Genomic DNA, 19,211 nt, shown 5'->3' on the forward strand with positions numbered 1-19,211 from the left:
TAAAATTTAAGAATTGGGAAGTCAACCAGCTCAGTCTTCTACATTTAATGCAACAAATGAATAGTCAGGAACCATTCATAGTTTACACAACTATTTTCAGTGAACTGAAGATGGGCTGAAAACGTGCCAACAGCACACCCATCACCAAACATAATCCAGCCCCTCACTGTTTTATTCTTCCAAATTCATTCTGTCGAATAGATTAAAGACTCCAGATATGGACTGATTTGTTGCCAGAGTGCCTAATGTCGTGGACGGACTTGTCCTTCTAAAAGCCAAAAATCTTCTGCGTTTCACTGGTTCTATTCCAGGAAGCAGAGTGGTAAGAGGGAAACCAGGAGGTGTGAGTAGCAACTGGTAGGTGGACAAATAACAGACCTGTCCACACTTAGTTTATGTCTCCTTCTTTCCCTAACTCTCCCACTTGAAAGCCAGTCGTTGCTTTCACAGTTTAGGTTAGGGTTCGTTTATTCCTTACTGACTGTGTTGCTGGATCTGGCTCTCTGTCGTGTTTTTCTTCATTTGTTCTCCTCTGTCAAACCACAATGTAGCAGCCAAACCGCTCTGTAGCAATTTAGTTAAAGCGAAAAATAATATTATGTAAAATATTGAAATTGGAAGTTTCTGAGGCACAGTGTTCACATTCATGCTTTGGTCTCGCCTCCAGTGAAGTAGCTGGTGTATTGACGGGTTGAGTAGACAGTCACACACTGAGAATGGCTTTAGGGGAAATCGATGGAAAACACCAGGCAGGGATGGATGAAATCCTCCTTTTCCCCCTTATTCACTTATTCCGTCCCTGGGCTTTGTCTGTCTCTCTCTTTTTCTCTTAATTTTTCCTTTTTTATGTCTTTTCTTTTACTATATTTATATTTTTGTTTACATTTATATTTAGATATTTGGTAGGCGCGACTTACAAGTGAGGTATAAAACAAGCATAATATTTAAACCAAGTTAAGTGCTCTAGGAAGAGATGCTTCAGTTGCATGGGGTGCAAGTTGTTTTTTTTTTTTTCTTTTCTTTTCTTTTGGTTTGATGGTAGAGAAAGATTTAACAATGCAGGCATATATTGCAGCTTGCTACTCATCACTGCCATCATGTCGTTTTCTCACTGACTCTATTTCTTTTACTTTTTAAATTTTTATTTATTTTTTTTTTACATATCACAGTAGTCTCACTCTGTCACCCCTTCTGGTCTGTCTTTTTGTTTCTCCCCCTCTGATTCTCCCTCTGTCCTCCCCTCTTTCTTTTTCTCTTCCCCTCCCTCTCTCCTCTCCATCTGTTAATGCTGTTATGGCAGTGAGTAGGTGTGTAGGGAGGGATGGAGAGAGAGAGAAAGAGCGTTAGGGAGGGAGAGGAGGGACGATCTGCCACTTGTAACAAGCTCGATAGAGGAAAAGGGAGATGGGTTGGGTAGCGGACGAGTTGGGGGAGGAGGGAAAGTGAAGGGGGTAGTGTTGTTATGGCAATGAGATCTCCTTTGTGTTATGTTTCCAAGGCAACTTCAGGCATACACTTGATACAGCCACCATCACCACCACCCGCAACACCCCTTAGCCACATGACTGTAGGGAGAGCACTTCACACATTGCACACTCAGACTTATGCACCCACACACTGAAATACACAAAAGCACGTGCACACGCATTTTTATGTCCACCTGCTCTTGACAGACAAAACCGATTTTACGTGACTGATGAAGACAATGCATGATTCATTTTCAAACTAGCTGCAACACCAGGACTGAACACGTTTTGATCAGACTAGTTTCCAGTGATCAGCCACATCATTAAAACCACCTGCGTAATATTGTGTGGGCCCCACACGTGCTGCCAAATCAGCTCTGACCTGTTGAGATGTAGACTCTTTGTGTACCTGGCACCAAAATGTCAGCAGCAGGCAGGGCCTCCATAGAGGATAGATTTGATAATTGTTTTTCCACATCCCACAGATGATCAATTGTATTGACATCTGGGGAATTTGGAGGCCAAGGCAACACCTTGAACTCTGTCATCTTCCTCAAACTATTCCTGAACAATCTTTGCACTGTGGTAGGGCTCATTATCCTGCTGAGAATCCACTGCCATCAGGAAATGCCATTAGCAAGAAGGGAATCTTCTCCTCTGCAACTGTGTTTAGGAAGCTGGTATGTGTCAAAATAACATCCACATGAATGTCACGACCCAAGGTTTCCCAGCAGAACATTACCCAGAGCATCATGCTGCTTTTGCTGGCATGCCTTCTTCCCATAGTGCATCCTGGTGTCATTTCATCCCCAGGTAGAAGAAGTGTGTATTCTGGATGGCACACATACACAGTCATCCATGTGATTTAAAAGAAAATTAGATTCATCAGACCAAGCTACCAGAACAACCTATAAGATCTACTTTTTTGTAGTCTCCAAGCACTACAACTGTTGGGTACATATAAAAAAGGAGCAAATTAACAAAATCCACCAACAATATAAAATTGTAGCTACAGAGCGAATTGCTGTGTAGAACCATAAGAGAAGTGGTTTTACACCTTTCTACTCAAACACAGTAGATCACTGCTCCCATGCATGACCTGCTTTCCTTGGCTAAGTGTGTCGATCTTTACTGTTGTATATGTGTGTGTGTGTGTGTGTGTGTGTGTGTGTGTGTGTGTGTGTGTGTGTGTGTGTGTGTGTGTGTGTGTGTGTGTGTGTGTGTGTGTGTGTGTGTGTGTGTGTGTGTGTGTGTGTGTGTGTGTGTGTGTGTGTGTGTGTGTACATGTTTTTGTTGGTCTTTGCCTCTGTACTGAGCTCCCTGCAGCGATCTGACCTGTTCATAAGTTTTGACTTGGATCAAAACAAATCATTTTAAGTAGTTTGGAATGTGTCCTCCTGGTAGGTGGTTATGTTGCAGATGATAGCGGTTTGGAGGAGAGGGAGGTTGTGTCAAAGAAGACATAAAAAAAGTGGAATCTGGGGAGGGTAAAAATGAGGTCGCTGCAGTGATGGTTATCATAATTTTCCCAGGTCATCATCATTTTTGTGAATGTACCACTTTAAAAGTCCCTGATTCATTCCATTTATCACCATTTGTGGATATATCTTTATATAACTGTTACTAGTGAAAAAATATATAGAGTATTCGATTAAGAAATGCATTTGTACAGCTTTTAAGCAGGCATGAATTTCAGCTAATATCGGTCTCTATCAAACCACTCTGTAGAGTGAAGTACATAGTGGTGGAATGACATGCAACTCAAAGCATTGTATATCAACCATTGGTGCCTTAATCCCTTGGCACCATTGGTGCCCCAAGACCCTATTTTTACCCCATTTCTCAGGGGAAATGAAGAAGAAACTGAAAGATGTTAGAGTGGAAAGGTAAACATCAGGAAGAAGAGATGAGTAAAATTTAAGCTTTAAATATCTGTAAGAAAATGGAAGAACTTTAATTTAACTTTTAATTAAGAAAAAGGCTGAATATGTTCATGTGAACAATATGTGAACAATAATATCTGTACATTTGTCAAAACTGCTGGAGGAAAGGTTTTAGGTTTAAAAGAGAATTATGTTAAAATAGGACTCAAGGGGGACTGGCATTGATAATTGATGAGTAGGTTTAGGGTCTGGTAGCGCAGTCTCTGGCTGAAACTCATTTGTGTTGCCATGAAATGTGTAAATATAATGCAATTTACCAGGAACAGTAGCCATGATCTTGGCGCCATTCTGCTTCACTGGACTGGCATTAGTTTAGACACACAGGAAAAGAGCCGTGTGGAAAATAGATTTGATGTTTGCTGTTTGGGGAAAAAACTTTTCGATGTTCATTCAAGAAAACTAAGGGTTATCGCTCATTAGCAATAAATGTTATAGTGGTATTAAGTATTATAGTGACAGAATGAAGGCCTGCATTGCGAACATGTTGGACACCTGCTCAGCTACAAACATGGAGGCGTCTGGTAGCTTTGAAAACTCATGACTGAATAGGAGACTACACTTTAGTTTTTGTTTTATTCTTTAGTTTCATACTTAATCTTTTTATCTCTGTCAGTTGTCAAATTGTTTATTTTGGTCATAAACTCCAACAACAGAAGAAAGATGGATTCATGTCTTCAGGTTAAGAAGATAAAGTAACCGACCACACTCAGACGCAAACGATAATATGGAGGTAGCAAGACACGTCATGAAGCTTTGGGAGCAGTGTGGGGGAAGGAGGTCTGTTCCTTTAAGACAGCTGAGGGGGCGAGGTATACAATAAATGGAAAGGGGGGAGTTCAGCACTGTTCTCAGTGCTGAACTCATGGAAGTGTATTACTACTACCTACACCATATTCTTTTTGCAGAGGATTTTTATTGTCACAATAAAAAGAAGCAAAGGTCCTCTACATGCAAGAGATGTTAAAACTACTTTACAATGTTTAAACCTGTGATGTTATCTAAGTCAACTATTCATTTTACTGTCTTCACTATGAATACATGAAAAATATTAAGATATTTTAAGAGCAGACATGTATTTGTAATAACCAGAAGGATTTATGGTGCATTGCCACAGTGTTGACTAGAAGCACTTTGAACAAGATAAAGGTAAAGGCTTGCAGGTCCAAGAATCGACTCAGTTGCTGCTCATTTCCTTCTCTATTTGGGCCGAGACTGGTGGGATTGTCTGCCAGTCCCGTTGGCAGTCAGCCAACATCGCTTTCCATCTTTAAAATCAATTGAGAGGTTAAAAGTGAAAGCTATTTAATCTGTAAGTCTGAGACACGACCTATAGATGCATGGTTATACTGTACATTTCACAGACATGCACTTGCATGGCAGCGTCTTGAAAATGAAAATAGGCTCTCCTTACAAATCAATTTGTTTATCTCATGACAAAATTCACCACATGCAAATGTGGAGCCAGTGTTTTTATCTTGCCCTTGCTTTCTTCTGAAATAAAATGATCTCCTTCCTCTGTCTTCATTTACATCCATCTTTACCAGTCTGTGTAATTGTCTGACACTATTGAAAAGTAGATATATTTCTCTACCTGTGTGCATGTACATCTTTGAGTACATGCAGTCAAAACGAGAGCAAAACAGATTATTAGGTAAGTTTAGAGGTCTGAAAGTCCAAGAGTTAACTTTAACATGCAGGTGCTTGTTCACATGATATATAAATGGAAAATCTACTACCATCAAGTAACTATTACGGTACTACTATACTGTTTCTCTTGTGTCTATACACCTTCTGTCTCCCAAATATGCTCAAATTGACTGTAATTCACTGTGCACATTAGTGTTTTACAAACTTAAACTGTATGTTCTGTTCTGTCCTCTCTCTTTCAATAATATTAGTGGTTAAGTCTGATAAACCAGGAGATTACATGCTTTGTGTAGAGCCAGCCTAACAAGCTGCTATTTAGGCGCCTGGTTAATAGAGCCATGGTTTTGCTTTGAATTGAATGGGTAATGGTTAGAATGTATTGTGGTCTTAGAGGAAATCATCTGCTAACGTGTTTAACTGCTGTTTGGATTATTTTGAGCTTTAATTGGCATTTGTGTGTTTTTAAACAGAATTAAATCCTAAAACTGTATGTGGGTAGACAGTAGAGATCAGGTTGGTAAAACACATGCCCAAACCTTTGAATGTGTGACGTGTATGTGAGAGTTAACGCATAGATACAAATAGAGTTGAAATGTAAATGTTACTCTCTTTGCATTCTTTATGTGTGTGCTATAAAAAAGCAAAATTCCCTTCACTCAGTTATCAGACTGTTCGGGGTAATTCCCTAAAGGGGAGAAAGTTTTAACATTTAGTGTTGGAGATGCCACAGTTGTCGGTGCAGCAGAGAGACCCTTCCTATGATTTGATTAATGTTGAGTGATGGTATGAGTGAACTCCACGGGGAGTAGAGTGTTAAACTCTGTCCGTCTCCTCTGGTGACCAAGGAAAAAGTGGTGTGTATGTGTGAGTTTCCCCCCAGGCTCTGGGGGACTGTCTTCACAGTCTAGATCTAATGGGCTCTGACGGGATGGTAATACAGTAGCAATGGACACACAGTCTCTGTGTGTGGGTGAAAGGGTGTGTGTGTGTGTGTGTGTGTGTGTGTGTGTGTGTGTGTGTGTGTAGCAGCACTGAACTATGTCCATGCTGACTAGTAACAGCCCAGCATTAGAAAACAGGTGTTTAGTTCTCTGACCTCACTCTGTGCGTAAATGAACACAGACACACACATGCAGAAAAAACACACTGCAAAAGCCCAAGGTCTGGATGCCTCCATAGAAACACACAAATCCTGCACAAGGTCACAATTTGTTTGCACAGAATACAGACGCGCACACACACACACCCTACATACACGTGTGCATCCACACACAGACACAGCCCTTTGTTTCGTCCTCATGTACACGGTTTGTTTTTCCTGACTTACCACTTTGTTAGCTCTGATGCATATTCATATTGAACAGTACACTGCATTGAAATAAGGACCAGAAATTAAACTTGATCAAGGCTGCTGTTTGGATATTTCCAGGAAGCATCCCCTGTAGGTTTTTCCTGTTTGGTTTGATTTGTTGCAGGTATGAGCTAAGGCCAGGCTCTGTAGCACACTTGGTAAGATGCTAAATAACTGCTGACATAAATGGTATTGTTCATTATTGTGTTATATATGTAAATCTAATTTACTGTATAATTATTCACTTTGCTTTAACATATTTACAGTTTGTGCCTTTCTTTACTGTATGAAGCCAATTGCCCAGGGTCTCTTTGGTCCCTGGCTAAAATCTGCTCTGGGAGAAAGTGAGCACGCTGCACTAATGGGTCTCATTTGGAAAAAATCTTAAATTTGAATGCAGGAATGCTGTCATGTTCTATTTCAAATAATTAGATTAGTGTTTCAAATAATATGGGAGTAAAACACATTGGCACAGTATTTGCATTCCGAACAAAGTAAACACTTATTAACTGTGATCTTTTGTTAGACATTTATAATTTTTCAGTTAAGGCCCTGACCTAGGTCTTAGATTTTGAAGAGCAGCAGTGATAAACATGGCTCAGAAATAGACTTTTCCAGAGATTTGTCATTCATTTAAAAATATTTAACTTTATGAATTTTGCTGAGCAGAGAAAGCAGAGAGACATCAAAGGTGTTGCATTAGGGGCTCAGGAACGTGAACAATGTCCCAAAGCATCTGTGTATCCAAACAGTGCACCGCAACAGCTTGAGCCTAGCTACACTGGAACAGACGGGTGTCCTTGTCAAGTCAAAATGTAAACAAATGCAGAAAAAAAGTGTCAGTTGTGAATGTTTTTGTCCATTTGTGATGAAAACAGAAACTAGGACTAGTTGTCTCTGTTCCAAGTTCCTTTATTCCTATTCTAGAAACTAAAATAAACACAGGGCACCTGACAATGTGTGTTTCTTGCTCAGACAGTCTAATTTATTAGATGTAATGGGAACTGATATTGGCCTTTCATCTTTTGTGTCCCCTAAGACATTATCCCTCATAAATAATTTACTTGTAAACATGTAACTATTAGGGCTCTTATTAAGTTATATATCTGTCTGGCTTCAGGCGATCGATTGTGTGATTATTGCTACTGAGTTTGATCATGTTTTATTAGTTTTAAATTTGCAATCTTGTCATTTGTAGAGGGACTGTGTGTGTGTCTGATTTTGCTGAAGATTGCTCCGGTCTATAAAGAAAATAGTAACTTTTCAACTTTGGTTAGATTCTGTCTCGTCTGCCTGTATTCTTTGCGTGTGTCCTACTTTTTATTCACCTCTCGTTTCCTTTAACTGTTTGACTGTCTGTATCTTTTCATTCTCTGATGCTGGCTGACAGTGTGACTCACCGTCTGCCTTCTTGTCCCTTTTTTCCTTTTCTGACTCGTTTTTTCTTTTTTACTCAAAGTACTGTTACAAACACCTGTTCAGAGAAGATAATGAAGATTGCAAAGCAATCACTAATTCTTATTAAATGTAATTTTGTAAAAATAATGATACTAACTTAATCTCTTCTCTCCCTCTCTCTTTCTCTCTAGCTCCACCGCCCAGTAGATTCAACAGGAGAGTGTCAGGTAAGACGTGAGGATGTGTTTACCAGAATGTGTGTGTTTGACGTCATGTCCCTTAAGTGTAATCCACACCGGGGACAACATTGCATACATCACTACCTATGTGGCTCGCCCACAGCTTGTGTGTGCATTATTTTGTGTGTCGCACATGTGAAACTATGTCGAGGCCAAGCTGCAGACTTACTGATTTGTGTCTGTCTCGCTGTATTTGCGTATGTCATGCATGTAAAACCCAGTGTTAGGAAGTGCCACTGTGGTGTATTTTGGCTTTTGTGTTGACGTCTGTGATCTCGTGTGTACGGTGATCGTTTTCTCACGCCCCGTCGTCCCTGTCTAGTGTTTACATATGAGTAATTGAATGTCGTCAGTCGTCACAGAGCACTGCACTTTGATTAGGCTCTGGGTGTGTCAGCTGATGTTTATCTTTACCGCTCTGCTACGGCCATCGTTGACTCATGTTTATACAGCAGCATCATAAAGGCTTGTTGTTGAGTATGTGTGTGGAAGCTGACAACTTTGTTGTACTGTTGTCCAGCTGACGTAGTAAACATTTCCTTACTGTTACAAGGTGGGAAACAGTGTTTCAGAGTTTGTTTGTTGACAAAAATGTTCATGGAGACCTCCTTTATAACAGTAATGTTTTAAGACATAATGATACTTTCTGAGCCCTGAAGAGAAATTGTGTTAATACAACAAAGAGAGCGTCACTGTGATGCTCATCATGTTTCCAAAGATTAGTCATGTTGAAAAAAGATTCTTTCTAGTCTGTAAGCTTTTTAATGAGTGTGGGACACAAAATTGAACTTTTCCCAAGAGAAAGACTAAAGAGAAATAAAATTCTGTATCGCATGAGGATTTTTTTGACAAAATGGGGGAAGATGCTCGGTGTGACGTGCTCTACTCTCATGAACCCATTTACTTGGATGTTTTTGTATTCCATAGTCACAGTTTCTGCTACACCGAGCATAACATCACTAATTTACAAAAATAAAAGAAAAAAAGAAACACATTGAATGACCGGCAACTGATTAAGGCTATATTCAAGCTAGGATGTTACTTATAGCAGGGCACAGTGAAAATAAACACAACATTTAAGTCAATTCATTTCTTAACAGACATTAGTGACCTTATGGTATCACTTTCCAGTCTGCAAGTGTTATTTAATGTCTATTTTGGTTTAACAAGTATTTAAAGAGACTATATTTATTATTTTTATACTGTCTACTCTTAAACAACTGTGTAACAATGTGAAAGGGATTTCAGTGTTTGCATGTTCAGCCAGTACTTTACTGTTGTAGTTTGATCTCACCGCTTTCACAGTGAGACACAGAGACTAGCTGGTGAACATGAACGTAAGCAGCGCATATTTTCCTCTTGAGTTGGTGGAGACCAAAAACTGAATTAAGAGGTGAATAAACACGGGATTCATAATGTTGCTGTAGAAATTGTTTGATGTGTAAGTGTGTACAGTAGGGGTTTACAATCATGTTCACCACATCAGCTATGGAGGTCAGCATCTGTGTCATTAGAGGTTAGTGATTTCATGCATTAGGAATGTGGACCACAGTAATGTGTACAATTTATTTTCTTTGGCTGAAAATGTGCTGGAGACGAAGGCTTTGTCACATATTTGCATTAGTTTTGACACTGACCCGTTGTGAATGGAGCCTGTAAACAGAACACATGTAGACTTATAAGCAGCTTGCTTATGGACAGGTATTTTGGTATCCTGTCATACTGCCAATGCTGAATGGAGACTATGGCAGTGAGGGGGAATCAAAACAGACCTGAATCCAGCAACTGAAGCTGACCATAGTGGATGTGCCTGCACTCTCTGCCTTGTCTGGTTCTAAATTGTGTTCATACCAGTGAAGAACGCACAAAGCTGAATATTTATACGGACATCTGTGTCTTCATACTCCTAAAGCCCTCGAGTTTTAGGCTCCTTCCCTGTTTGTTTAGATGATGTTTTTACTGCTAGTTAACTGCGTCAAATTCAGTTAGAGATTCACATTTTTAGGTTGTGCGCTGGTCCAGACGTGCTTGTTAAGAATGCTGAGAGATAAGACTCATGATCTGTCATACACACACACACTCCAATTTCCATGTGTGAAGAGTGTTTTCCTATAGACCTGGAGGAAATACAGATACATGCTGACAATTTAAAATGACCTTGTCAGTGTTTGTCATCCAGTGTGGTAAAATATGTCGGTGTGTATGTGTCATTTCGTCACTTCTGGGCTCCTTCAGTGTCCTGCAGTAATGATGTCCTCTTTTCTTCTCCTGGAGGCCATTGCCGTATTTTCTGTTATACAATATTTTCCCTCTCTGTTTTGTGCCTGTACATGTGCTACCTTTCTTTGTACCTTGTACACTGTGTGTGTGTGTTGGCTCCTTTTACACAGCATTTTGTGTCTTTTTTTTGTCAAGATTCTGTCACATTCAACCACATTTAAGTTGCCACTGACAGTGACAGAGGTCATATTTACACTACGTCAGTGTAGAATCAGTGATCCCACAGTTTCAACTGACTAAAGTGCAAGTAAGTGGGAAAACAACCTGCCATACCACGTTAATGCTGTCGCAGGACGTAAACACCAGTGAGCCCTTCAACACAGACTTTACACATGTAATGCAAGTCTAGTGACAAGCTCATTACTAAGCTGTCTGGCTGTGTGTAGTTCTGATTGGAGGCTCATTTTATTTATACTTATTTGTTACTATTGCTGGATAAGTCTGTAGATACTTTGTTTACCAGTTTGCTCTCTTCCTGTTTGCTCTGTAGTCATGCAGGATATATTGATGCATTGTATAAAGAGGGTTTGCATGTATTTCCTCCAGTTTGTGCAGAGGCTTTCAACCCAGATGAGGATGATGAGGACACGGAACCCAGAGTGGTTCACCCAAAAACAGATGAACAGCGCTGCAGACTGCAAGAAGCATGCCGAGACATCCTACTCTTCAAAACACTAGACCAGGTAAATAAAACTTAGAAACTGACACACGAAGACACGTAGCAATGCAGAAAACTACACGCACACAGATGAGTGAAGAATAAACTAACAGTAAGTGACTTATTTAGGTGCTGAGCGTCCCGTACTTTTACATTTGCATAGATAATACAGTTCACTGAATAACATTCAGTGACATCTGTGTCCTTTATGAAAGCAACTGCCTTCATGTTTTTCCTTTTAATTTACAGTGCATCCAGAAAGTATTCACTGCTCAACCTTTTCCACATTTTATTTTGCAGCCACATTCCAAAATGGATTAAATTTATTAATTTCCTCAAAGCACCACATACAATATCCCATTATGTGAAAGTGAAAAAACAATTCAAGTACAAGTATTTAGTATTTCCATAAGAATTGAAACAAACCAATGCAGTACAGTAATAATAAAGTTTTTACTTTATTCAGTTCTTGTTGAGAAGACTACTGTAACAGTTTTTGTGATCAGCCAGTGATAGTTGGAGGCTCGCTTTTCTCTCCTGAGGTCTGGCAGACAACCACTCTTGGGGCACTTGGGGTGATTAACTGCTGAGAAAAGGGACAAAGAATTATTTGTTAAACATAAAATGAACCAATACAGTCTCTATTCAGCTTAAATGGCTTCTTCTTTTGACCAGAAACTTTAACAGAAGCCCATGTTACATATTAAAACCATCCCATATTTGGGCATCATTAGATTGTCCTGCCTGTTCTCTAGAAGGCAGTTCATGTTTGTGCTGTGTCACTGTACTTAGTTTATCTGTTTGTGTTTTGGATGAAATTATGTGCTTAAAATAAATATATTAAAACTTTCTGTTCCCTTTGTGAATTGTGCACTTTCTCTCTACAATATATGAGATTATGATGAGCTAAATGGACAAAACAGTCCTAGAAAAGCCTTTCATAGTTAAACATGGAGAAAATGCCCTAAATGTAGGATTATTATTTATCTTCCCTGGAGATTGTTTTTGAGCTAAACACATTTCCAGTGTTACTATTTGTTTCTTCACCTCATCTGTATGTTTGTGTGTGTCCATCCTCTTGTCTCCCATCCAGGAGCAGTTCTCACAGGTGCTGGACGCCATGTTCGAGTTACGGGTTCAGCCCCAGGAGCACGTCATCGACCAGGGAGATGACGGGGACAACTTCTATGTCATAGAGAGGTAGGAGGCAGACACCAGCATAGGGTCATTTAGTTGAATGTATGTGTTGAAATATGAGGCTAAGTATGACGATGCCTATGTGCATATTTAAGGCTATACTTTTTAGTTGGAGTGAATTTAACTTCATTGTATGTAAATGAGCTCATTTACATACATGGTGTAAGATAAATGAAAGAACCTGAACATATAAGGGCAGTGAAATAGAACATCATCAGTTATAGCTACACATTGTATCTGGCACCGCAAACAACTAAAAGTTTGTAAAAAGTATTTTTAATGACAGGGCTGTTGTATTTAAATGTAGTGAATAAAGGTGGAATAATAATATGGCTCATTAAAATCCACAAAAGCGAGCTGAGTTTGCTTAGATGTTAGGTTTCATTAGACTCTTTGTGATTATGATTGGGATGTATGTGTGTGATGTACAGAGAGACATGGTGTGTAATTTTCCTCTCATATTGCTAAGGTAAACTGCTGCAGTATACACAGACCTTTAAGGAAGGTTTTATTGCCTGAGCTGGAATAAGAAGAGTATCCTCACTCTGAAAGTCAAAATAATGCCAGTGTTTCTCAATTAAAGTATAAATATGCATCAGACTGCAGCTGATGTCATATTATTTTCATTATTATTTTAATATAAAGGTGGTAAAGTTGCTAAGCTTCTATCATAATCCCTGAGACTGCATAGCACTGAGAGGAATGAGATTTTCTTTGTTCAGCAGCCACAGTCATTTACATTACTTGCCCAAGTGGTTGCTTAACCTCTGCCACAAAGTACAAAACAGGCTCGCTAGTGTTTGGCCTGTCATTGTTTATCCCACCCCAGTTTCAGTTTATTATTGGCATTGCACATATCAGTTCAGCACAGCAGTTTAATTCCACTTGTTGTGTTCTATCTTTCCATCTGCATCTACTCTTTCTAACACAGCGTGTTCCCTCACGAGACATTGGATGACCTTTAAGAGCAGCACGCCTGCCTGATCATATACTATCCATTTGTTTTTCCTAGCTTGTAAGAAGTGTAGGTGGTGGCTAATGTCACCAGCAGAGATGGAGGGATAAGCAGGAATGGAAAAAGAAAAGCAGGAAAGAAAACAGGACAAAGTAATGCATTGTTTAAATGTTTCCAATTTGAACCTTTTTATTGTCTTTCTGTCTTTGTGTTCATGTTGTTGTATTATTATGTTCTAGATAATGTCTAGCTAGATCTTATGAAGTTTAAAAGAAGACTGGAAGTAAAACTTTTCCCTTTAACCATTAAACTGGCCTGTGTGACACTATGTGGTGATGAGCACCCTTTACAAACAATTCTGAGCAATTGTGTTCTAAAGCCTTGAATAAAGGAAGTAACTGGAAATTACTCAGAAACCTTCAGGGATGAGGGATAAATATACAGTGGGAGGGTTGATGTGTACAAAGTGAAAAGTAGCATTGTGGTACATTGGCTTTGCTTTTAACATAACCACACACGGTTAACTTAACCATGTCAGTGAACAAAAGGTTATTACATGATCCATTGCTGTCAAAAAATTAACTACATAGTTATCTTTCACTCATATTGTCTGAGGTTTGATATAAATGAGCCACTTGATCTTGCGTTAGCCCTTTTATCACAGCTTTAGTGCTTCTATTTGTCTTAGAAAAAAAGCTGTAGCATCTTTAGCTGAAGTGTTTACCAGCCACTGTGAAGCTCAGCCCCAAGACAGATTAATTTGTTGATAGTGAGATTTTGCGACTTCTGTCATAAGAGGTTAAAAATTACTAACGGCACAGCCCAAGGGTTGACTAGACAGAAAATCCTTATCATCTTCATGTCCTCGCAGTGCAGGAATTAACATCCATTTGTTCTCTGGCTACAGAGACACACTTCAAAGTACACCAGCCATATTATCTTTTAACTCGCGTGTTGATTATAGAAAAGATTTTAAAATTCTGGCACCTTAAAATTGAACTTCAGGGTAGTAATTCATCATGAGGTGCCTGCTTATCAAGAAATAAAAATGGTTATTTAAAGAATATTGATCCTGAATTTTACATGTGCTTTTCTTGGCCCAAGCAAATGTACTGTCTTTAAGGTATCAGTTATCACAGTGTTCATATTTTCTTATTCTCTTGAATAAAGAGAACAAACAGTACGTAGATGAACGACGGAGCAGACGACACAAGTGATCAACGTCCCCATCGTCATCGTAATCCAGAGAGACTAAATTAATACTCTACCAGCGACAAGGGTCTTAGCCCCACTAAACAGCCAATGGGAGGCCAGGCTCTCTGAAATGACTGGTTAATCCTAGCAAGCAACAAGGCTCTAAATTACCTTTGCTAGGTTTAATCCTCGAACAGACAGGAGGAGGGAGGGAGAGACGGAGCTGCTACTCTCGACCAGCAACATATACAAACATGACAAACACTTTTTGATTCTGTACATGCAGATCTACAGCAGTGTTGAGCTAAGTTATAGTCACCTTTTATGTACAAAATCATCTGCTTTAACAGAAATACACACGCAGTTAATGCAGTTGATGCAGGCGCACACAAACGCACACAATCAATGACTGAAACACCCAGTGTGCAAGAGTCCTGTCCAAAGGCTACAGATAATCTGTAATTAGATGTCTATTTAAACGAGTCAGTAAGTTAATAAACAAGCCTAGCCTCTTAACTTTTGGCTCATTTAAATAAATACAAGTCAGTTTAGTTTCTTTGTTTGCCTTTTTTAGTATTAATTCTTGTTTCTCTCTCCCTGCTGCTTTTTGTCTTCTTTTTCCCCATATCCCTCTCCCTCTCTCTCTCTCTCTCTCTCTCTGTCTGTCTCTTTTCCTCTTTCTCTCTCCCTCCAGGGGTGTGTATGACATAGTGGTATCAGGAAAATGCGTGGGTCAATATAACAATAAGGGCAGCTTCGGGGAGCTGGCACTCATGTACAACACTCCACGCGCTGCCACCATCATTGCCACTCAGGAGGGGGCACTATGGGGTCTGGTAAGAACATGCAAATTGACAAACACACACAAACAGTACAACCAGACGGTTAGACCGGTCATACTCTGGCACCACTTTGAGTTTATATAAATACCACTCTGTAGTTATTTAATGATCCAGTGTAACAACTAGCTGTTTTCAGTCATTTTAATCATTATCTCACTTTTCTAAAGTTCTGTTAATTTCCATCTCCAAGTGTCACATGTTTTGATTCACAAAAGCTCATTTTCCCTCTAGTGGTCTTTTAAGGATTGTAGTGGGAGCAGTTTCAGTTACTAAATGCACTCACATTCAGCTGTGATGCTCAGACATGTTAAGAATGGAGTCCTGTTATCTATGAATGGAGCTTCTGTTCTGCTCTGATGTTTAATGTAGCTGCAGCTCCTCCCTGTGGTCGAGCAGAGGACGACCAGCAACAGTCAAAGAATCGAAGCGAGTGTCACCTGTGTTTGTTTCCTTTAGGACCGAGCCACATTTCGTAGACTCATTGTGAAGAACAATGCCAAGAAGAGGAGGATGTACGAATCTTTCATTGAATCTGTGCCCTTACTCAAATCACTGGAGGTAAGTGTAGTTGTTGTAGACTAGATGAAAGAAATCCTCAGTGTCCCATTGTTAGCAGCAGAGCAGAACAACAGCATGTTTTATAATGTACAACATTCTGCTATTCACCCATTAAGAAATTGCAGATTTCTGAGATTTTTCTGATGATAGCTGAAGTATTTTCTTAGAAATATGTTCTGTGTTTATTGCACCAAAATAAATGGTTGATCCATGCTGAGTAGACAGCAGAACATCAAGACCATTATCTGCATGCAGTCAGTGAAACTCATTATTTCTCTTCCCTCAACTTTCCTGTATTTCTCCCTGATTTTTTTTTTTTTTTCTCTAGGCGACAGAGAGAATGAAGATAGTGGATGTATTAGGAGCAAAGCAGTTCTCAGATGGTGAGCGCATCATTACACAGGTACGACATGGACATAGTTGTTGTAGTTGTATATAAACAGAACTCATACATTGCAGTGTTTTTTGATACTGAAAATCTGTGTTGTTCCTCCTCAGGGAGATAAAGCTGACTGCTTCTACGTTGTAGAATCTGGGGAGGTCAAGATCATGATGAAGAGTAAAGTAAGAAGCTTCTTCTCACCCTCCTCAAATTGTCCATTGCATCACTATTAGTTCAAAGGTTCAAGTGTGAAGGTGAATTTATTTCACTATGTATCCTTCAGAGACCTTTTATAGGCAAAACGATTTTAACCTTTGTCTCTACTCTACGTTTTATCCAGCACTTACCTGTCCACTATTTCAGTGATAACTGAGACCCAATTGGTTCAAAAAGGCCAGGTAACACAAATGAAAGGCAGGAAATATTTCCTCTCAGAGGCTGTTGAATATTCTAAAAGCGTATTTAGAATATGCATGAACACAATAGCACATTTATTCTTTTACCACGTAGTGGCTCTGCAGCACATTTTGACAATGACAACCCACACAACCCATTAAAAACCACCGGAGTACAAAAGTGTTTCTTTCCTGGCAACAGCAGGAATTGCAATTGTCCGCTCAGCTGCTGAGTGCTTCTTGTTGTTACGGGAAAAAATGAGGTGCTCAGTGGTTCCTAACCTTTAATCCTCTTCTCTGCTCTGTTCCCCTCTCCTCATCTCCTTTGTCGCTGCAGACGAAGGCAGACCACGCAGACAATGCGGAGGTGGAGATAACGCGCTGTAGCAGGGGTCAGTACTTTGGGGAACTGGCCTTGGTCACTAACAAGCCCCGGGCCGCCTCAGCCTACGCAGTGGGTGATGTCAAGTGTTTGGGTAAGAGAAATACTTTTCAATATATAATTTCTCTAAAGCTGCTCACGAGAAAACCGTCAAGGAATGTGATACCTGAACTAGATTATACTAACTCAAATTATGATTTGAATAATCAATAAATCCTGGCTAAATAGTTCAGCTTCACTTGAAATAAAAAGCATCTGATGGGTCCTCCAACAGTGCCTGTTGTATTATTTGCCTCTAATTGAATTATTACAAGCTGTTTGTTGTGAGATATCAAGTGGTATTTGAGTTTTCATTGATGTACTATTTATGTTTCATCATCACCTTGTGTTTTTAGCTGATTGAAGGCCGATCGTAACTATTACACTTTCAAAGTGGGTGCACTAATGCCAGCTCTATAGTACATGAGCAGCTCTTCACTTTTGAAAATGAATACAGGATTTTTAACAGCTGGTCATGTTTGTCTGTCACCTCTCCTCTCTCCGCTGTGAAACCTGCTTCATCTTTTTTATTTATTTATTTTTTATTGTCACAGTTTGTTTTCATTGTAGCTATAGTGTCAGTCACTGATGTGTTGGCTACCACATTTCCTCTACTTTAAATAAAGTGCTCCTTGGCTTTCTGTTTTGAGCAGTTGCTGAGCTTTGATGCAGCCACTGAGTTCAAGTTTGAAGTATTATTTACACAAACCACCTGGTAATTTGCAGTATCTGTAGCCATTTGTATGTCATGACAGACTTTGCTGGGGCCTGACAGAGCAGCTTAAATGAATCTACACTACACAGACGCACCTAACATCTCTCTCTCTGCTCTCTCTCTCTCTCTCTCTCTACAGTAATAGACGTGCAGGCATTTGAGCGCCTCCTGGGCTCCTGTAAGGAGATCATGAAGAGGAACATTGCTCACTATGAGGAACAGCTGGTGGCCCTGTTTGGCTCCAGCATGGACCTGAGAGACTGAGCCTCCTACACCACCCTCCGTGCCTTCTATTACACACACAAACGCGCACACACACACACACACACACACACATACACATACAAACATATGCCCCCCCCCCCTCACATCATGCAGCAGGTATACAGACTCATAATAAGCTTTACACAGCAGCACAAAACATGAGAAATCCCTCCTGCAGATACAGAAATCTGCACACAGTATGAACACAATCCACACACTTTGACACTGAGATATCCCCACTTCAGTTAGTCTGCTCACCCTTGTGCACATACTAGCTCGACACACCCCTGGATGAGCTCACTTTGCAGACACACACACACACACACACACACACACACATTCTTACACACAAAGTTAGCTCAAGACCGCACACCTAGTTACTTGAGCCAGCTTCAACCTCTCAGTATGAATGTCTTTGCTGCAATGACTTCATTACAGGTAAAGCAGTGTAAGGGCAAAAATTAAAAAAACACACTCCTGCATACACTCCATACACGTCTAAAAACACATCATCGTGCTTCACATGTGCTGACTTCACATTCACACAAGCACTTAAACAACTCGGTTGTTCCAACAAGCGTCAGCCAAGGACACATCAGCACACGACACACACACACACACACAGACAAACACACAAACACAGGGGTACAGATACTCAAAAACAAATAGGCAGCCACATTTGCAAAAACGGACATATTGTGGTAAAATGGAGACAAAAAACTTTCAAAATCTCTTAAAAGGAAAATGAATCAAAAATGCAAAAAAGAGAGAAAACTTTAAAGACAGATATGTTTTAGAAATGTTTTATGAATATAAAAAACAGAAGCTTTGATAAAATATTATTTAAATAAAAAAGTGTTTCCTCTTTGGGAGGCCGGGGTGCAGAACTTTGTGAGCGTGCTCCATTTCTTCCTCTGCTGTTGTTGATTGAGTTGAGTTAGTGCTGGTGATTATTGCAGTACCACAGAAGAAGCAGTGAAAACGATAACAACCCTCCGTTTTCTGGGCCATTGTTATTCTATCATTGATGCCACACTTCATTGTATTGAATTAATTATTAATGTATTATTATATATTCATTTATTATGTTTTTTTGTTTTACTTTGAAAAATTCTGAGAAAATTAACCGTCCATCTCTGACAAAATGTAAAACCTAAAAAAAAAAAAAATTCGAATAAAAATATTAGTGCTTATTTCTCCTTGATTATCCTTGAATGAGTTGTCCTGGATAAAAAAAAAAAGAAAAAAATAAAGCAAACATTTTGTTAAACATTTTGACTCTGTGCAATTTCTCAGAAGTATGCTG

The 19,211-nt window shown here is 39.6% G+C and overlaps 1 protein-coding gene across 1 annotated transcript in view; it reads left to right on the forward strand.

Annotated features, from left to right (window-relative positions):
* prkar2aa (protein kinase, cAMP-dependent, regulatory, type II, alpha A) overlaps positions 1-19,146 on the forward strand; it is a 38,469-nt gene extending 19,323 nt beyond the window's left edge. The window contains exons 3-11 of the mRNA XM_026367962.1: positions 7,997-8,032; positions 10,871-11,007; positions 12,076-12,182; positions 15,023-15,164; positions 15,627-15,728; positions 16,057-16,131; positions 16,227-16,292; positions 16,843-16,981; positions 17,781-19,146. Of these exons, the coding sequence (XP_026223747.1) occupies positions 7,997-8,032; positions 10,871-11,007; positions 12,076-12,182; positions 15,023-15,164; positions 15,627-15,728; positions 16,057-16,131; positions 16,227-16,292; positions 16,843-16,981; positions 17,781-17,905 (929 nt within the window). The 3' untranslated portion in view covers positions 17,906-19,146. The remainder of the gene's footprint in view (positions 1-7,996; positions 8,033-10,870; positions 11,008-12,075; positions 12,183-15,022; positions 15,165-15,626; positions 15,729-16,056; positions 16,132-16,226; positions 16,293-16,842; positions 16,982-17,780) is intronic.
* The last annotated feature ends 65 nt before the right edge of the window (positions 19,147-19,211 follow it).

This window comes from Anabas testudineus, chromosome 7 (assembly GCF_900324465.2).
Source record: "Anabas testudineus chromosome 7, fAnaTes1.2, whole genome shotgun sequence".
Classification (NCBI taxonomy): domain Eukaryota; kingdom Metazoa; phylum Chordata; class Actinopteri; order Anabantiformes; family Anabantidae; genus Anabas; species Anabas testudineus.